Raw genomic sequence first — 17,885 nt, 5'->3', positions numbered from 1 at the left:
ATTATTACTGAGAAACCAGCAAATCAATGCAGGTGAAAGGGATGAGAGCATAGGTGAAGGAAAGGGGTAAGGCAGGACAGGTGCACTAGGAGTCTGGGGATGGCAGGGACAGAGGTGGTGGGCAGGGAAGCACTAGACGCTTGAAGTGTTTCTCAGGATCCCAGGCGGGCAGTTTCCAGACATGGCCCAGGACACATGAGGAGTGAGAGGTCCAGGTGAAGCTGCAAAGTCACAGAAGCAGAAGTGCCAGCAGCAGATTCTGCAGGGACGGGCTCTCATCAGCAGGAGGAGGTGACAGATGCAGGGGGCAGAGGCCCAACCTCTGGCTCCATTCCCTCAGACTTACCCTTCTCAGTTCATGGGGGTCTTGAACGTAGGAAGCCTTGCTTTTGTTTTCTGTCTTAAGGAGTCAAAGTCAAGTTGTTCATTTTGAGCCACAGAAGAAAGCAACAGGGATAGGAGATCAATACACCCATACCCACACCATACACAATCCAAAGAATGGTGTTTCTCTCTTTTATTTAAAAACAGTGCTTCATTACCATTTGCAAAGGCAGAGGCAATGCTCCTCCTTTGCTTAGAGTTTATAAAAGCCAGCAACATGATCAATAATTTATACACATGGATAGTAATACAAAAAAAAAAAAGAATAAAAGCTAAAGATCTAACTACTCCAACCTTCACAATTCCAGCTACTTGATAATAATAGGAGAAACCCAATGAATACTGTATGGTCTGAAAGCTACTATACAATATGATTCTTAACGAGAAAGGGGGTGGAGAGTAGAGACTGTCACAAAGCCCTGGGGTGCTTCTCTGTAGTCTGCAGGGAAACAGGACCCTGGACAAGCAGCTCGGGTGTCCTAGGAAGTGATTCTGGGGGGGGGGTAGAGAGAAGGCCAGGTGGTCAATTATACAAAGCATCCCATGATTTGCCCCCATGCCCAAAGGTACCTGTTTTGCCATGGCAACGGGAGAGGGCTGGAGAAATTGCATGTTGCATGTTGGGATGGTTCAGTCTCTGTCATGGGAAGTGGGGAGAAGAGGAGAGGTTCTATGGCATTTTTAGCCTTGCAAAGATTTGGGATGGAAAGCTCAGAGGCTCTGGTGTGTGTGTGTGTGTGTGTGTCAGCAGTCAGGGACATGGCCACTGGCTCCTGCCACTTTGCAGCCCTAGCTTACGTGTCAGTCCCAGGTTCGCTCCAGCTATTCACAAGCAGAATTCAAACACAAGAAAAAAGAAAAAAAAAAAAAAGAGAGATTTAATATCCGGTGGTGGGAGGATCAATTTATCACTCGATATATAATATAGCCAAAAGGAGCTGCCAAAAACAAGCGTGTACACACACACAAATACTGTGAACAGAAAAAATATATAAGAAAAAGACTAAAGCTGGGAGTCTATGTGGGGTAGAGACATTGCTCAAAGCACTTATCAGTCCCCAAAAAAACCAAACCAAAAAACTTTTTTTTTTAACGATTCAAAAACTCACATGGCACCTGGGATTCTGGTTGGTGAGGGGGGCAGAAGGTGGGGAGAGGAAAGATAATTGATGTTCCCTTTTCTGCTTGCCACTGTGTGAGCCAAGCCCTCACAGTTGGCAATTCTAGAACCACCAGACAGAGAGAATCGAGGCCCTGGCTGGCAGGCTCCTTAAAGGCAAGTTTTGGCTGATGAGCAGTTCTCTCAGTTACCAATCCCTGCCAGCCAGCACTACCATGGCTGAATTGATCTACCTTTTTTTTTTTTTTTTTCCTGAGTAAACTGTAACTGGCTACAGTTCTGGTAACGTGGAGAACTCAGCGGCTCCAGCCAACTGCAATACTTGAGGAGCCCCCTCTGCTGCCTGGCTCCTCACCCCTAGAGTTTGATGACTTGCTGTCGTCTGGTCTGTGAGCCTTACTGTCAGTCAGGTGCCAGGGACACAGCTATACTCACTAAACCATGGGGTGCGTGCTGTCTTAGGACACCCAGAGGCTGCTTGGAAAGGGTCCTGCTTCATGCCCTAGCTCTTGGATGGCTATTGCTGGGTTGATCAGTAAAGCAAGTATGGAGGAAGTACACAGGAAGAGGGGAGGTGAGGGAAGAGGCTTTTGGACAGTAACATTTCAAAATAATAGTAATAGTGTTTTCTGCAACAGAGAAGCAAGTTTCACTGGCATATACTACAAATGGTCAAACATTTTCAAGAGCATGACAAAATAAAAACACACAAATTTACGTCTGATGCTCACCTTGACCACTAATTTTCTTTTAACCTATCTTAAAACAGTGCAAACAGGTAACTTATGCTTTTAAAATACCACTACCCCATCCCCCACCCCCCCCAAAGTCCTTTCCTCCTATTATCTGGGGGTGTGGAGGGGATCTGCAATTCTGCAAATGTTTCCGTGCAAGAGGGTTGCAAGAAGCAGAGAAGGGGCTGGACTTGGTGAAAGGAGGGGGTTCCAACAGTCTCCTCCTTTTCTCCTGACACCTCTAAGCACCTCTGGGTGGTCTTGGCCTTGTTCTCCTGCCTGAAGGAAGGAGGTTTCCTCAAGGTTTTATTGCAGACACTTGGGGTTGCTTCCATCCCAGTTCTACACCTCTCTTGTATCTGGAAGCTATGTGACTAGTAATAGTCGGTGGTGGCTGTCTCTTATCTGCTAGATCGTTAGGGAAATACCTATACTAAGAGCAGTTCAGCCCCTGAGGAGTCACACTTTGAGGAAAAGCTGCTACTGTTGTTTTCTATTGGAAGTATCTCCACTAGCAACCCTTAAACTAAGGAGTTGAACCCCTAGCTCCTCCTCCTTGAAGGAAGAGTAAGATGGGGTTCAATTCTGAAGGTGGCTGTTGGAGGATGATAGTGAGAGTAGGTTTTTGTAAAATCCAAGAGCCTTCAAAATGATGAATCACAACCGCTGATCTGGGTTGGTAAGAGCTGAACTATGTGACACTGGAATTCTGGAAAAGGCTGAAGTGCAGCTCTCTGGGCTAAAAGAGAGGTGTGGTGTGAGGATACAGGTTTTCTCTAGACATCTTTGTAGAAGAGCTGGGGTCCTAAGAGTAAGATGCTTAGTATAGAAAGTCCATCAGCTACAGTAAAGCTGTCAGTCACTCACATACTGTGATTCAGCATCAGTAAGTTTTTTTGCTTTTGTAATTATCAATGGGCATCCTCCAATGAGCTATGTGAGGCCCGGCTCTCTCTCCTGACCCTGCACTGTATTTCTGTGGGAGGCAGAGTTGGGAACATGTATGTACTGGCGCTTTGAGGAACCTGCCTCTGAGGAAGCTAACTGCATGGAACCTCAGGGCTCAAAAGCCAAGAGGGAGATGGAGGCTGTCAAATCTAGGTGCTTAGGAGAAACTCAGTCTGACACGGAGAACCGGAGGCCCTGTGGTAAAAGTAGAACTCTGTTTTGTTTTTCTTAGGAAGGGGAGCTGGAGGGAGCAGTGTGAAAAATCGCCCTGGATATGCAGCAGAAGCCAACGGGAAGGCACAGCTTGCCTAGAGTCCTCAGTCAGGACCAGCTGAACTGATAGGTACACTAGGCACCTTATGCCTGAGCTTCAGTCTCAGAGTGGGTGGTGGGAGTTGCTGTCCCCTTTCTCTTTATCTCTATCTTTTTCCTTTTCTTTGGAAAAAACAAGAGAAAATTCTTAAACTCATTCCTCTATTCTCCCCCGCTATGGACATGACCAGTGAGAATGTGGTCTTGTCCCTACTGGGTTGCCTGCCATCTTGCATGAGTGCCCCAGATTTGAACAGGATCTGACATTTTTCAGTTTCTTTAGTCAGTAAAAGCTCTCCAAAAACAAGCAAAAGATGGGGGAAAAAAAAAGCCTCCATGCCCCCATCCCCTAAAACTATGAAAGTCTCACCTCCCATTCCACCTTCTTCTAACTAAAATATTTATATACATACAACAAAAATTGTCCTAATAGCAACAAACCAAACTTTGGTTTGGGGAGGGGGAATCTTAAAAAAAAACAGCCAAAAGGCTGGGCATTTTAGTGTTCCTACCCAATTATCAGTAAGAATTGCATTGAGGCCTCAAGCTTTCTTGATGGCCTCCATTCGAGGGACAGCCTCTCTCCTTGTTCCTCCTGGAGAAATCACTCTACTTAACAAAGAATGCTTGATGCTGTCACAAGTCAGTTGTTTTAATTCAGGGACATGAATCAATTCTCAACCAAGAACATGTGTGGAGGCAGGAGAAAACAACAAAACAAACAAACAAACAAAAAAAAACCAAACCAACAACAAACCAACCAAACGAAAACAAACCCATAACAAACCAGAAGCTCCATGTCTCTGAATTACTCCCCTTAGCAGCTATTCCTTGGGTGAAAGGTCACCCTAGTACCAATATGAATAGACTAGGGAGCCAAACAGACCGTGCTTTCCTATTTTCTAACACCTTCGTTTTGGAAATGCTGTAGGACCCTTGCTTTTATCAGTAATAGCTAACAGCTAGGAGAGAAACACTTTCTCCCCCACCTTGACAACATATATAATAAAACTGAAGCCAGGCAGCAATGGCAGTGGGTCACTGCCACCACCGCCACATGACTTTGTCTGGTTATACAGAGGGAGCTTTGCTATTTCAAACCCTCCTTCCAACACAGGAGGGGACTGACCTCAGGGGTTCCCTATTTTATGTCCTGTAGTGTTCATGTACATGGAGGTACCTGGGTGCTCAGCTGGGTGTCTTTGGAGGATAATGAGAAGCTGGGTAGGATGGTCATGAGGGCTTGAGATTGTGGACACAGAAATGACTCATAAAGGCTCTGGAAGATGAAAATTCCTATGGCTCTGGAGCTAGTACAAAGTGCCTTTGCCTGCCCTTACATGGCCTCATCACCAAAACTTCCAGGGACAGCTGACCTAGGACTGACTGCTTTGTTTTCTCATCAACAGAGTTCTTATTCTTACTATGTTTTACACTTTGTATCGACTTCCTGGTTTAAGAGAAAGCCAGACATGGTCTAACATCCCCATTTCTCTCAGTGTTCTGTGCTGCTGACCCTCAGGCTGTGCTCAGAAACTTTGGGGGTTGGGGTATGGCAACTGGCTATTTATTCTTCTGTCCCTGGGTCCTAAATTCCTGAATCTTGAGGACATGTGTTTATAAAATGATAGGTGAGTGAAACTGTGGTTCAGGTAAAAGGCCCAGCAGAAGTGCTAGGATTACAAGAAAGAAAAGAATGATTTGTTTCCCCTCATACTACAGGGTTCATTCTCAGTCGGTTTCCTAATGAGGTGTTTCTTATCTATAGTCTGAGAATGTGTTTGGAAATAGTAACACTATAGTTCCCAACACAAACCGACTGCCTCAGTCTGTGCATGTAAGATGATTGTAAAAGGGATGGAGAAGACAGAAGGGAAGAGGAGAGGAAAGTGTCTTTAATTCTTCTGTTTTGCCAGCAAAAAATCCTAACACCTATCAGCATGTGGATTCCAACCACAGCTAATCTAAACTGCCTGCCAAAGACCAGAAACTCAGAAGACCAGGAAAAATATCCTGTTGCAGAAAGGTCTCTTCTACCTCTGCTTGTCTCCCACTCACCCAGCACCAGACACACTTTGGTAATTCTGTCTGCTGATATCTGATCAGATGCTTTTATCAGCTCCTTATTTCTCTTCTTCCTCATTAACTGTCTCTTCCATGATTGATAGAATAAGCTAAGCACGGACATACAGACATGGAAATGCATTATTATTATTTTTTTTACCACAGTTAAAAAAAAAGAAGGAAAAAAATGCACAATCTTTGGAACAAAAGAATTAAAGGCAGAAATTTAAAGGAAATATACATATTCAAAGAACATAGTGAGGTATAAAAAAGTATTCTCTCTTTTTTTGTGTATTTTTTTTTTTGTTTGTTTGTTTTTCCTCTTCATCTTGCTATAGAGTTCCTCTACTAGTAAATATTGCAATAGCCAGGCCTCATGAACTGGGGGGCTGTCCCATTTGCAGGGGTCTCACGTCACTTCAGTAGGGGGCAAATCGGCTGTAGCCACCTCGGTATAAACTCGCCTGCAGTGATTAAAGATAGAGAAATAATTACAAGGCTGAGAAGAGAAGCATTCAAACAGAAGAAAAATGTCCCAAGAGGGAAGATAGAAGAACAGCTTCCTTAGATGTGTCAGAGAGCTCACAAGATGTTGCCCAGTGTAGCAAAGAAACCAAATGGTCTCTAAATTGCTCACTCACTGTCAAAGCATTTATTGTTGCCCTGACAGTCTCAAGGACAGAGAATGACAGCGGTCCATTTCATTACGTGCAAGTTAGCAAAGAAGGAAAACACAATACAATTTAAAAGGAGGTGTATAAATACTTTGAAAGCACTGGTCTTTGCTTACTTTGAACACATCATTTCAATCCAGACCGAAAATAAAATGCTGGCCTTACTTAACACGGTATGTGCCAACTGGGAACACATTACTTCTAACCACTCTTTCTAACATGTCCTATGTTTGGTGTGGTGCTGGAGCCAATCTTTCAACAAATAAATTCTATTTTCCCTGTAATCTATAGAATATACCAACTACTGGGTTGTCAGAAAAGTTATGAAACATTTGCATAGAAAAAATGTAGAAAAGGATGTCATGACTTTTCTGACAACTCAAAGAGATGCCTTCTTGGCATACCTGTGTTTATGTAAACACAGAGCTGAGGTTTAATGGGGCTTTCTTTGTTCCCCCCAGGCTTGTTTTCTCCCTGGGCTACTCTTTTACTATAGGACTCATATAATTTTGGCACCAAGTAAAACTTAAGGAACTTCCATCATTGTCTTTATTTTGTATGTTTCTACCTTAATTCGAAATAGACATTCATTTAGGATCCTATTTATTTATCCTACAAATTTACCTCAGTAGAAATTTAATGCAATAAATTATGGGTTCTCTTATATCTCTGTAAGTCTTAAAATTTGTGTTTCATCTTTTCAAGTATTTTCATTCATGTTCGGAGGTGGCTGCTCAGTTGCATTTTGGGTTCCAGAGAACCACTGTCCTGCAGCATTGCCATGGCAGAATGAGTTGTCTTTGCTGTGCCCCTGAGTGCCAACCACTCAGTCTGGAGATGCCCAAGCCCACACAAAGTGCTTCAGTGAGGAACTGAGCTCACTGGGGCGTGGGGGGCTTGTCTAGATAAGCTCTTTGGACTTTTTCTTTGGACAATATCTTCTTCTGTCACAAATGCTACTGGTAAAATATCCAATAAAGCAATTACTTGGTGATATCTAAAAACTATCTACCAGGAGGTTCAGGAACAGCAAGGACATCTTTGGCATCTGCATAAAAAACTTATATACACATTCTGTTTTTTGAAAAGGACCTCTGAAAACAGGAGTCTTAGGCCCCCAAGTCTTTGTCAATCCATAAAACCACGTCATGGGTAGACACCTAACACTAGAGTCTTTACAGCATGTCAATCTGTTTTTTTTTTTTTTCTCTCTCTCTTTCTCTCTCTCTCCAAACTAAAGTTACTTAGGGAAGACTGTTACTATGGCTTTCTTATCTAGACTGTGGGGACTCACACTATCACACATGGATAAAGATGACACACAGCTTCCAGACAGTCCTATGGGGTTCTAATACTTTGGCAGTGGAATAAGGGCTGAATTTGTTACTTCCTAGTGCTTTCATCATCATCATCATCATCATCATCATCATCATCATCATCATCATCACATATATATATATTTTAAGTCTCTAGGTTAAAGTTAGAAGAAGTAAGGTCATTTTGCCAAGGCACATGTACTTACCACAGCGCCAACTCCATAGCTGGCGGCAGGGGCAAGGGCATGGTAGGGGTCGGCTGTGTACACCCTGCCATAACTGAAAAGAAGAAATGCCATCAGGAAGATAAACGGAGACTGTAATTCACACACGCACACACACGCGCGTGCAAAATATAAAACCTGGAGGGTTTGCTATGCTAAGGACTTGTCAGTAATTTGGTTGTGGGATGTTATTAGGAAACTGGCAGAATGTAGGGGGAAAAATCCCTTTCTAGTTAATGCAATAACCGAAAAATACTAAGAACTTCCAGAAAAAGACTAGTCTAAAGTGACAGGAACATGAGGGAGGGCACAGAGGCTACACTGTGCTCTCCACCTGAGGGTCCCTCAGGAGAAGGCCTGTGCAAATCTAGGTTTGCAGGCACCACCAGGAGCAGGGGAGGGGTGGAGGGAGAGAGGCTGCCATCTGGGGCCAGCCCAGGCACAGTGCTCATAGTACCTGCAGTGTGTACATACCCATCGCTGTAAGCGGCGGCAGCGGCGGCAGCAGCGGTGGCTGCGGTTGCAGTAGCTGGCTGTGCATATCTGTAGGCTGCATATCCACCCTACAGGAGAGAGGAGAACTGACTTTACAGACACCTCTCCCCCGTGGGCAGATGAGCACACACCCACCCACGCATAGACATACACACGGACATGGGAACAGACATAAACAGAGACACATACATGGGAAGAGAATGTTTCAAACTGCAGCTGTTTCATGTTATTTCTTAGGCACAAAGTCAAGCCCCACCTAATGGGGGAGGGTTCGATTCCCAATTTGGGATGGGGTCAAAAAGAAACAAGACTGGTAGGTAGAACCTGCTCTCAAATTGAAGACAGATGTGATTTTTTTTTTTTTTGAAAGATGTGATTTTAAAAATCTCTTTCCCTTTGCAGTTTTTGCTAGACATCTCACCAGGGAAAATACTGACAAGAACCTGGGAGAGCTTTATCTGGCTGACAGGAAATGTAAATTATCAAATTAAAATCTATTATGTCTTATCTGCTAACTGTATATTCTCTGATATGCACTCAGACTGATTTATTACCAAGAGACTATAATCCATAAGAGAAAGGTCCCAGACAGTGCCAGACTCCACTAAGCCTAGTACATCTGCCAAGAGGCTAAGATACCTATGCAATATTAGAAATTCTAAGGGTGGATCACCATTTGGCAAACTTCAGTCTGTGAGTTAATATAGCTTGCTTTTAAAAATAGTTCAGACAGAAGCCATATGGCCTACAAAGCCCTCAAATTTACCACATCGTCCTTTACACAAAAAGCTGACCAACTCTTGATCTGTATTTCAGACTCACACAAATTACATTCTAAGTGGCAAAGGATCCTTGGGATGGATTCAGCTGATTAGGACAATTCTCCCCTCCACGGTATTTAGCTGCATTTATTTTCCTTCCCCATAAGATTTTTGAGTTTCTTATGTCCTGATTTCATAGTAAGTTCTTGGATTCTCCTTCTAATGGTTTAAATACCCTGTTTCAAGAGTTTCAAACTCCCACATTCAACTAATTACTTGAAATATTTTCCCTGTCAGGGTAAACCAAATGTGCCCTCTCAATAAAGTAAATTCATTACTATTTTTTTTTTCTACATAGAAACTGAGAAGGCAGAGAGGTGGAGAGAGTGAAAGAGACCACAGCACTGAAGTTTAATTCAGTGTGGTGGGGGTCAAGCTAGAATCTGGGTCATGCATATGGCAAAGCAACACACTATCCACGTGAGCTATTTTACTGGCCCACAAAACTATTTCAAAGATAATCACAACAGTGCCACACAAGTAAGTTGAGTTTTAAAAAGTGGCAAGCCCTATGGTTTTCTTCCTTTTCTTAATCCATCTGGAACCCATCTAGTTTTACCTAAGTTTAATTGAGGTGTAAATCTGTATTACTGCCTTTCCCCTAGCAAATAAAACTATGTTTGATTGGTCCAGTTTGACACCATTTTATTAGTGAACAGCATCTTCTATAGATACTTACTTCACACACGTCTGAATATTACTGCTTTGTATTTCCTGTTCCTTAAAAAGTTTATTTTTTGCTGAATCTACAGATACGAAATTTCAAACTTATTTTGTACTGTTTCTTAGGACTGAAAGCAAGTCTTTCCTCAAAATTTTTTTTATTATCTTTATTTATTTATTGGATAGAGACAGCCAGAAATCAAGAGGGTCGGGGGTAATAGAGAAGGGGAGAGACAGACACCTGCAATACTGCTTCACCGCATGCAAAGTTTTCTCCATGCAGGTTCAAGCCCCTGGTCCTTATGCATTGTAACATGTGCACTCAACCAGGTGCGCCATAATCTGTACCCAGCAAGTCTTTTCTGATAGGACTTTTCTTACTGATAAGAAGGTCTCAGCTTGCTGTTTTTTTTTTTTTCCCTTCCCTTCTATCCAAGCCTTACTTTGGACATATCTGAAATTTCTTTTACATTCTAAGGCTTTTTAATATTTATTTATTTATTCTTTTGTTGCCCTTGTTTTTTTTTAATTTTTTATTTTAATTTATTTATTCTTTTTGTTGCCCTTGTTGGTTTTTTTATTGTTGTAGTTATTATTGATGTCATTGTCGTTGGATAGGACAGAGAGAAATGGAGAGAGGAGGGGAAGACAGAGAGGGGGAGAGAAAGATAGATACCTACAAACCTGCTTCACCACTTGTGAAGCGACTCCCCTGCAGGTGGGAGCTGGGGCTCGAACCGGGATCCTTATGCCGGTCCTTGCGCTTTGCGCCACCTGCGCTTAACCCGCTGCACTACCGCCCGACTCCCGGCTTTTTTCTTATAATGACTTATGCTTTTTCAGTGAGAGAAACTGTATCGAGGAGGGAAATTAGTCTCCTAATTTATGTTGCTTTTAAGTCATTATACAAAGAAATGGTAATGGATAGAGACAGAACAGGAAGCACCCCCAGGAGTACTTGGGAGGAACAAATAATAATGCAACTCAAGCCGATAAGCAGTTCTGTAACTTCAGGTAAATTGTTTAATAAAATATCAATAATAATAACTGACTGCTTCAGATGGATTCTAAAATGCCTTCTCTATTATAGAAAAGCTGATGTCTAGAAAGTTGTTCTAGAAACCTAGGAATCTCAGGGAAACAAATTAGATATTGAGTTTAGTCACTTCTCCTTTTGTTATTCTTCCAGAAAAAAAAGTAGGATAGAAATTTAAGAAAAAAAAAAAAACTTATGTGTAGTTACTCTCCTTCTGCCTCTATCACTGCTGGACTTTCCACCTTCTGCATCCCATGATGACCTTGGGTCCATACTCCCAGAGGGTTAAAGAATAGGAAAGCTATCAAGAGAGGGGATAGGATATGGAGTTCTGGTGGTGGGAATTGTGTGGAGTTGTACTCCTCTTAGCCTATGGTTTTGTCAGTGTTTCTTTTTTATAAAACAAACAAACCTGAAATTCTACAGCATGGGACACAGATATAAATCTTCATGAAGGAATTCTCAGCCTCAAAAGAACTGACCCAACTATGTTAGTAGAAGATAATGGATTATGATTTTGTAGTATATAACTAGTAACAAAAGAATTCAAAATGGATCTGATTATGGGGAATATGCTTCCTTACAAACCAGAAGGATTGACCTGCAGTAGTTTCCATCTATTCTAAGTGAACTCAGGTTGTAGTCTTGAGTTTGATGAGACTCTCTACTATTAAAACTCATGAAAATAAGACAGGGCACAAATATATTATTAATAAAAGATGTCAGAAAAGCAGTCTTGGGAAAAGCTACATTAATGATTCTTTTATTAAAAAGGATAAAATCCTTCCATCCTTCCTTTTTTCTTGACAGAGAGGCAGAGAGAGTGAGGGAGAGGGAAAGGGAGAATGAGAGACCACAGCAGTAAAGCTTCCTCCAATGTGGTGAGGCTTGAACCTGATCGAGCACATGGCAAAGCAGTGCACTATCCAAGTGAGCTAGTTCACCAGTCCTACTACTCTCCCAGTTACTCTGTGACAATAGCACTACACAGAAGGGGCCTATACTTGTGTACCACACTGAAGACTACCCCGAAATTAGAAAAATTAAGGTGTATGTCATGAATCCACTTGTTTTTAATGTATTTCCAGTCCAAAACCACTTATGTCTGCAGCTGTTCCAAATGCGTTAAAGACAAAGAAAATTCACGTAAATCTTTTCCATTCTGGATTTGGGGTGGGAACATAAAAATTTCTGGTTGAGAAATTGTCTTCTCGACATTCAATTCTCTTAACAAATTTGAAGGCTCTTATAGAACATGAGAACAAAGTGCAGTTTGAAACACTAAGGTTTTCATTACTATTTCTTAAGGTTTTCAAAAAGAACAAGGGTAGGGGAAGGGATGGGAAAGACAGGGTTCAGGCGTGGGAAGAGGGTATGGCGCCACATTTATTAATCACATTAAAAACTAAGCATGCCAACATCTGGAGCTAAAACAACCAGCAAAATCACCACGTTCAGACTCATATTGGCTAACTCTATCTATCCCAGCATTCTCTTGGGACAGCGGTTTGCCCTAGGCTCTACCACAAGCTCGGTGAAGTACACAGCCTCAATTACTAGAGCGTGCAGCCACAACGACCTGATATTACGGAAACAGTCAGTCACCACTTGAGTTAACATTCCATACCCTAACGACTAGACCCTCCCCAGCCCAAAGAAATAGTAAATCTCACCCACCCTGGCCCTGGCCCACACAATGTTAATAATTATAACAAGCAGTAACCCATCTGTTATATCAGAGAAGGGAACAGAGACTCTACTGAGAGATTTAGAGTGAGATGTTAACATTTCTTCAGCTGACTGCACAAACAAACAAACAAAAAAGAGGAGAAATAATTCGTTTGGAGATATGAAGTCATGAAATAGCTGATGTGTATTGCTTTTAACCATGCACTGATGCAAAACTGAAGCAACCATTAATAATAAAAAAATTAAAAAAGGACATATGTATTTACACACAATCAGACCTGTTTGATCTGAAGCAGTTTGCAGATTCTATCTGTGTGTGATTTGAAATAAAACAAAAAAATGGGGATTAGCATGGCCACAGCACATCCTAATGTAGGAGGGCACACACGGACAGCTTTTTGGAACCTGGATAAATCTGGCATGGCTAAGCCTGACCCAAATATATACATGCCCCTTTAAAAATCATTACTTTTTGAAATTCTTTTGTAACTCATTCTAGATGATTCCAAGTATTACCAAAGGGGGTAACCCAATGCTGTATCACTCCCCTAGGCTATCCTGACCCGCCCACTCACTGTGTGCTGGCCCTCTGTCAACACCTGTTCCTTCTGATCATCTACAAGTCCTTAATTAAGTATCATCTCCTTTCACATATTAATAACATATTCCTGCCTACACCACTCAGCTTTTTCAAAATATTATATATTTTGTAGTTGAAGTTTCAGTTTTCCATGGCTACTGTTTTCCACCTCCCAAGGAGTGTGTATTCAGCTCATAGCCTAATTTATTGCCTAACTGATTTGATGCCACACTTGACTGCAAGGGTTTTCTGCATAATTCTGGGGCTATGCTTCAAACCTGAGCGAAGTAGAAAGGTTTACGTATTATCTCTCCTACACTTGACCTTTACCTGTATAACTATCAGTTTTGTCTTATATGGGTAGAACCCCCCCCACACACCTCCCCTACCTCTCACACTTATCTTGGTTTTGACCTAGTCTTTGATTTTAGTACATTTTTGTTTGAGGTTTACATTAAAACAGGACTTTGGTGAGCATGTGATGTCAAGACACCTTCATTCTACCTGGAAGACAATAACATATGTGACATGGAGAAGAGTGTATACTTCAAGACCAGCGGACAAAATGAAAACTTGTTTCTTATGCGGTATGTGGATTTATAAAGCAGGGGCGTGGGGTGGGTGGAGGTGGGAAACAGCAAGTGGGATGCTTCAAGTCACAACAGTAGCACAGAGATCTAACTAGTTGGAATTGATGGTCTAACGCTGGGAATTATTTTACTTATTCCTATAGGAGCCTAACTTCCTCCTTTCCTTCACCGCCTCTTCACTCCAGCTGAGAACCACTGCTGTAGATTGCATCTATATGAGGAGCTCTTCAAGAGATAAGAGTTCTATGTAACAATTCATTGAATAACGCTTTTTGATTAAATTGGGCTGAGGAGGCTGCTCAGAGATATATATGAGACTCGAAGCTCATTTCCCAGCACCTTGTAAAATGGGACTAAATGAAGAAATTGTTGTGATCAATTTGATATCTCATCAATTTAGTGAATACAACCTACTATTTCCATATTTCCCCAAATCAGTTCACTCCAAGATCTCACTAAATAGCCACTGTTTTCTTTCCCTCATCATTCCTGCATCAGCAAATTATTATCCAAATTATTCGTTCATTTAAGAACAGGGGCCACTAGTGTCTGAGGATGTCTAGATTTTTTTTTTTAAATGTTATTTATTTTGCCTCCAGGGTTATTGCTGGGGCTTGGTGCCTGCTACTACTAATCCACTGCTCCTGGAGGCTATTGTTTCCCTTTTTTGTTGCCCTTGTTATCATTGTGACTGTTGTTATTGCTGTTGACATTGTTAGATAGGACAGAGAGAAATGAGAAGAGGAGGGGAAGACAGAGAGGGGGAGAGAAAGACAGACACCTACAGACATGCTTCACTGTTTGTGAAGCGACACCCCCTGCAGGTGGGGAGCTGGGGGCTTGAACCAGGATCCTTATGTTGATCCTTGCGCTTCTTGCCATGTGCGTTTAACCCGCTGCACCACTGTCTGGCCCCCAGATGTCTATATTTTTAAGGCAACTTCAAAATTATGTAGCAGCAAGGTTCAAATACTACTATGAAATAACAACCAGTTCCAATTTGATATTCATCAGCATTGTGTGGACTGAGTTTTCTCAGTTTTTCATAGTAAGAAAATGTCCCCAACCTGCTAATTATCTCCAAATGGAAAAGGAAGGTTTAAACACCATGAATAAATGGGGTTGACAAACTAAAGGAAGTGGTAGTGATGGGGTAGTGCAATAACATGCCTAGTGTGGACATGTGGCAATGGGGCAGGAGCACGGAATTTTGGAGGAAGTGCCATCATGTGTGGAACTCTACTGTCTGCACTGCTAAGGTAGCAGGGCTTAGATCACACGCTCACAAGTCTTGATTGTCCAAAAAAGCCTCTGTTCCCATCTCTAATGTGGAGCTGGAATGGTTAGTATAATTCAATTTTTTCACTGCAATCCACAATCTGATTGATTGGCAGGTCACACTGGCACTCCTACCTGAGGTATTTTAGCGCTAATGATTGGTTCCTGTAAGACTATTCTATAACAGAACACAGGAAGAGCAGTTCAAAAAACACAGCTGTGGAAGGAAAACAATCATACAAAAAGCCCACTAAGGGGCTCACCAGCCTTTTCTTTCCTTTAAATGCAAGCATGCTTTTCACAGGAGGAGAATTAGGAGCCATTTGTTATCCCACTTAAAAAAACTATGCCTTTTTGACGGGTCAATAAGAAAGGGTGTGGAAACAATCTATCTGCTGCACTCTCAGAGTTATCATGGTGGGTCTCCTTACAGATCATGGGCACAGTTGCTAGATCAGTTCTCCAGAGAGGAATGTGCCAGGAAAGAAACAGAGAGAAAGTAGCCAGCAGAAACTACATATGGTCTAAGAACAAAAGAGGAAAAGGATAAACAAACAAAACAGCAGTAACAAAACCCTCCACAATTATTAACCTAAATTAATGAAATTTAAACAAAACCAGCAAACTTAAAACTCTTTCCCTCATTTCATCTTTTCAAGCTCTGATTCAGTGTACATGCTACATAAGGTCACTCTTTCATGCTTTTTATTTCTAACTTGTACTTCAGAGAAAACAAGAATAAGCACATACTGATCTATTTTACATAGTGGAAAATGTATAGAGAAGCAGAATAAACTCATAATAACATGATAGGATTCTTTTGGTTTGTGTTTTTAAGAGGCCTCCTTTACTTTCTCACATGTGGAACAGGGCACAGTTTCAATTGCTATGGTTATTGTTATAGTAGGCCTAGCTCAAGAGCAACCGCATAATGTATTCCTATTTTTCATTATTGGGTTTAGATATTATTCTGATACCAATGACCATCTTTTCCCTCCAAGGAACTGCATTAAAAAATGATCACTACATCACTATCCATTCTTTTCATTAGTGAGGAGTCAGTGCTCAGGGGAAAAAATAAAAAGACAAGGTCACAAATCTTTCTATTTAGCTTGATGTGATTCAGTAAATAAGTATAAAAATCCAAAACATTATTTTCTCAACATATAAAAATCTTTTTCAATAATCATATATTGTGAACTACAGAAATGAGGAGGCTAAATGGAAGTAGACTCTTTTTTTTCTCTTTTTAATACCAGAGTACTTTTCAGCTACGATTTATGGTGGTGCTAGGGACTGAACCTGGGCCCACAGCCTCCAGAGCCTTAAGCATGAGAGTCTTTTTGCATAACCATTATGCTTTCTCCTTAGCACAGAAAGTAGGCAAATCTTGAAAAGGCTAGAGTGGGTCACACTGGAAAAATAAGGAAGGTATTAGAGAAAATAAACAAAAACAAAAACCAAACTTTGAAAACAATTCAAATGGAAAAGCGTGCTCTAAATGGCCATAGATTTCATAAAAGCAAATTAAATAACATAAAGATGAATTTTAGGAGATTATGAATACTAGTATACATGGGAGAATACAAATGTCAAGATATATGCAGCAAATAAATAAATTTAAAATGTATCATTTGTTGTAAAAGTAGGACAGATTTGCTTAACCCTCATGTTTCATTGTGAATAGGAAAAATATTGTCTGAAGAAAGATATGTATTTTAATTAAAGTACTAAGAGGTAATGAATATAACTTTGTTGGGCTTTACAATCTAACTATACAAACACTGTATGCAGTTCTGGTTAAGTCACAATCTTTCTAAGAAATAAATCTACAGAATGAGGGAGTCGGGTGGTAGTGCAGCGGGTTAAGCGCACGTGGCACAAAACGCAAGGACCGGTGTAAGGATTCCCGGTTCAAGCTCCAGCTCCCCACCTTCAGGGAAGTCGCTTCACAAGCAGTAAAGTAGGTCTGCAGGTGTCTATCTTTCTCTCCCCTTCTCTGTCTTCCCCATCTCTCTCCATTTCTCTCTGTCCTATCTAACAACGACGACATCAATAACAACAACAATAAAAACAAAATCTACAGAGTGAGAGGACTGGACCAGATAAAGACTAAGATTCCTTTATGCACTTGTTAACTAAAACACACTATGAAAGCTTTCTCTAAATAGGACAGAAGTTGCATCGCCTATACTATCCCCCAGAAGACTGTCCTATCCTATCTCTACTGCCTGCACACAGAGCTTCTAAGTCCATGCAAAAGTGCATTAATGCCTTTAGACTGTCAGAGTCTCTAGCAGACTTGAAATAGCTCATTAAAAAAAGGTATCTTTCTTACTTTGGAAGATGAGGTGGAGAAAGCATTTTTAGATATTCTAACTTATGCTCAAAGAACAATATGATGCTGACAAATTTGTTATTTATTATTATTATTTTTGTTTCTAGGGTTATTGCTGGGGCTCGGTGCCTGCACTACGAATCCACTGCTCCTGGAGGCCATTTTCCCATTTTGTTGCTCTTGTTACTATTATTGTTGTCATTGCTGTTGTTGTTGGATAGGACAAAGAGAAATCGAGAGAGATGGGGAGATAGAGAGGGGAAGAGAAAAACAGACACCTGCAGATCTGCAGGTGGGGAGCTGGGGGCTTGAACCGGGATCCTTGCACCAGTCTTTGTGATTTGCGCCACGTGCACTTAACCCGCTGCGCTACCACCCGACTCCCTGCTGTTACTGTTTTTTAACAAAATTGTTTCTTAATGATTTTCGTAGTTAGACTAAGCTTGCATTTGGTTAAGGATCATTTGGAGAAGTCCTAAGGAAAGACTTCAAACCTCAAAATTATTCTTTGTCAGTTATATCACTTTGCATTTTAATATGTGACAAATCAGTCATGGAACTTTCTTTAGCTATAGCTATGCAGTTCAAATAATGGATTACATGCTAACATGGCCAGTAG

The 17,885-nt window shown here is 41.3% G+C and overlaps 1 protein-coding gene across 29 annotated transcripts in view; it reads right to left on the bottom strand.

Annotated features, from left to right (window-relative positions):
• Window positions 1-502: 502 nt before the first annotated feature.
• RBFOX2 (RNA binding fox-1 homolog 2) overlaps window positions 503-17,885 on the bottom strand; it is a 301,357-nt gene continuing 283,974 nt past the window's right edge. For 14 of the 29 annotated variants that reach the window (XM_060190072.1, XM_060190075.1, XM_060190077.1 and 11 more), the window contains 4 exons: window positions 15,064-15,106; window positions 8,251-8,339; window positions 7,759-7,831; window positions 503-6,026 (listed from right to left, as the gene is read on the bottom strand). In XM_060190072.1, the coding sequence (XP_060046055.1) occupies window positions 5,982-6,026; window positions 7,759-7,831; window positions 8,251-8,339; window positions 15,064-15,106 (250 nt within the window). In that variant the 3' untranslated portion in view covers window positions 503-5,981. Of the gene's footprint in view, window positions 6,027-7,758; window positions 7,832-8,250; window positions 8,340-12,758; window positions 12,791-15,063; window positions 15,107-17,885 lie in introns of all 29 variants that reach the window. The other 15 variants (XM_060190082.1, XM_060190073.1, XM_060190074.1 and 12 more) reach the window with 2 other exon arrangements.

The sequence above is a fragment of the Erinaceus europaeus genome, chromosome 4 (genome assembly GCF_950295315.1).
Source record: "Erinaceus europaeus chromosome 4, mEriEur2.1, whole genome shotgun sequence".
Classification (NCBI taxonomy): domain Eukaryota; kingdom Metazoa; phylum Chordata; class Mammalia; order Eulipotyphla; family Erinaceidae; genus Erinaceus; species Erinaceus europaeus.
The sequence above is the reverse complement of the archived record's forward strand: the minus strand, read 5'-3'. Positions and strand labels throughout refer to the sequence as shown.